Raw genomic sequence first — 1,018 nt, forward strand, 5'->3', positions numbered from 1 at the left:
AAGCTTTGGTTCTTACATTAAAATTTTCCTTTTAACCTCCCTTATCATTTTTCTAAGGTCCTTTGCTTTTTCCTGAGTTGCTTTCTACTCTATTTCGCTTATCTAATTTATTCTCATTTGTGATTATTTAGATCTTACAGAGTCAAACTTTCTTGATATAACAACACTAAAGATTAATAAATTAAAAAGACAATTATTAGTAAAGAGAGAAGGTATGATACCGCTAAAGAAGTTTTTCTCTATAGAAGCACAAATGAAAATATTAGTGAGTTTAAAGTAGTTTTTATTACTGCATTTAAAATGCAGTAAGCTCCACATTCACATGAGGTCGTTAAAAAAAGAGAAAATGCAGTAAGATATATGATATAAATTCTAAATTTGAAAAAAATGCAATGATTAGTTATGAGAAATGTATAAAATTAGAAAATAGTTATTGTGTTAAATGATTACATTGTCTCAAAACTCTAATAATGTGTAGAATTACTTGTAAAGTAGTTTTGTTTTTTCTCTTTTTAAAAATGCTGTATATTGGCCCTCCCATATCACTTCTAATCAGTTATGAATTTCTTATGATTTACATGAGGATAATTTGGATTCTACCCTTGCTACATGTTCAGAAATTTATTATTTACGATTAATTCTGATGCGAATTTAATATACTGTCTTAGTTAGTTTTTCATTGGACCATTTAATTTTAAAGCATAGGTTAAATATCCTTATCCATGTATTTCTTTAATACAAGGGAATTTTTCAGTACTTTCATTTGAATCAAATGTTCTAAGTAGGGGATGTAAAAATGTTTTTATATCAGTATTTTGATTTTATTACTATACCATTACAACCATTAATTTTACTTGATGTTTTTTTCACTATATCTTTGATTTAAACAAATTTAGATTTACTTCTATTTCTGAACCATAGTATATCTGAATTTATGTTTAGAAATGTATTTTCATATTTTCCTAATTACATAAAGTAATTGCAAGCTATAATAGATTTATATATTTGTATACATTTT

The 1,018-nt window shown here is 25.1% G+C and overlaps 1 protein-coding gene across 1 annotated transcript in view; it reads left to right on the plus strand.

Moving 5' to 3' along the window:
• The window catches only part of KIAA1524 (KIAA1524 ortholog), a 58,127-nt gene that overhangs the window by 55,736 nt on the left and 1,373 nt on the right, over positions 1 to 1,018 (plus strand). The window contains exon 15 of the mRNA XM_012645935.1: positions 190 to 305. Within this exon, the coding sequence (XP_012501389.1) occupies positions 190 to 305 (116 nt within the window). The remainder of the gene's footprint in view (positions 1 to 189; positions 306 to 1,018) is intronic.

Source organism: Propithecus coquereli, unplaced genomic scaffold (assembly GCF_000956105.1).
Source record: "Propithecus coquereli isolate 6110/MARCELLA unplaced genomic scaffold, Pcoq_1.0 Scaffold105, whole genome shotgun sequence".
NCBI lineage: Eukaryota > Metazoa > Chordata > Mammalia > Primates > Indriidae > Propithecus > Propithecus coquereli.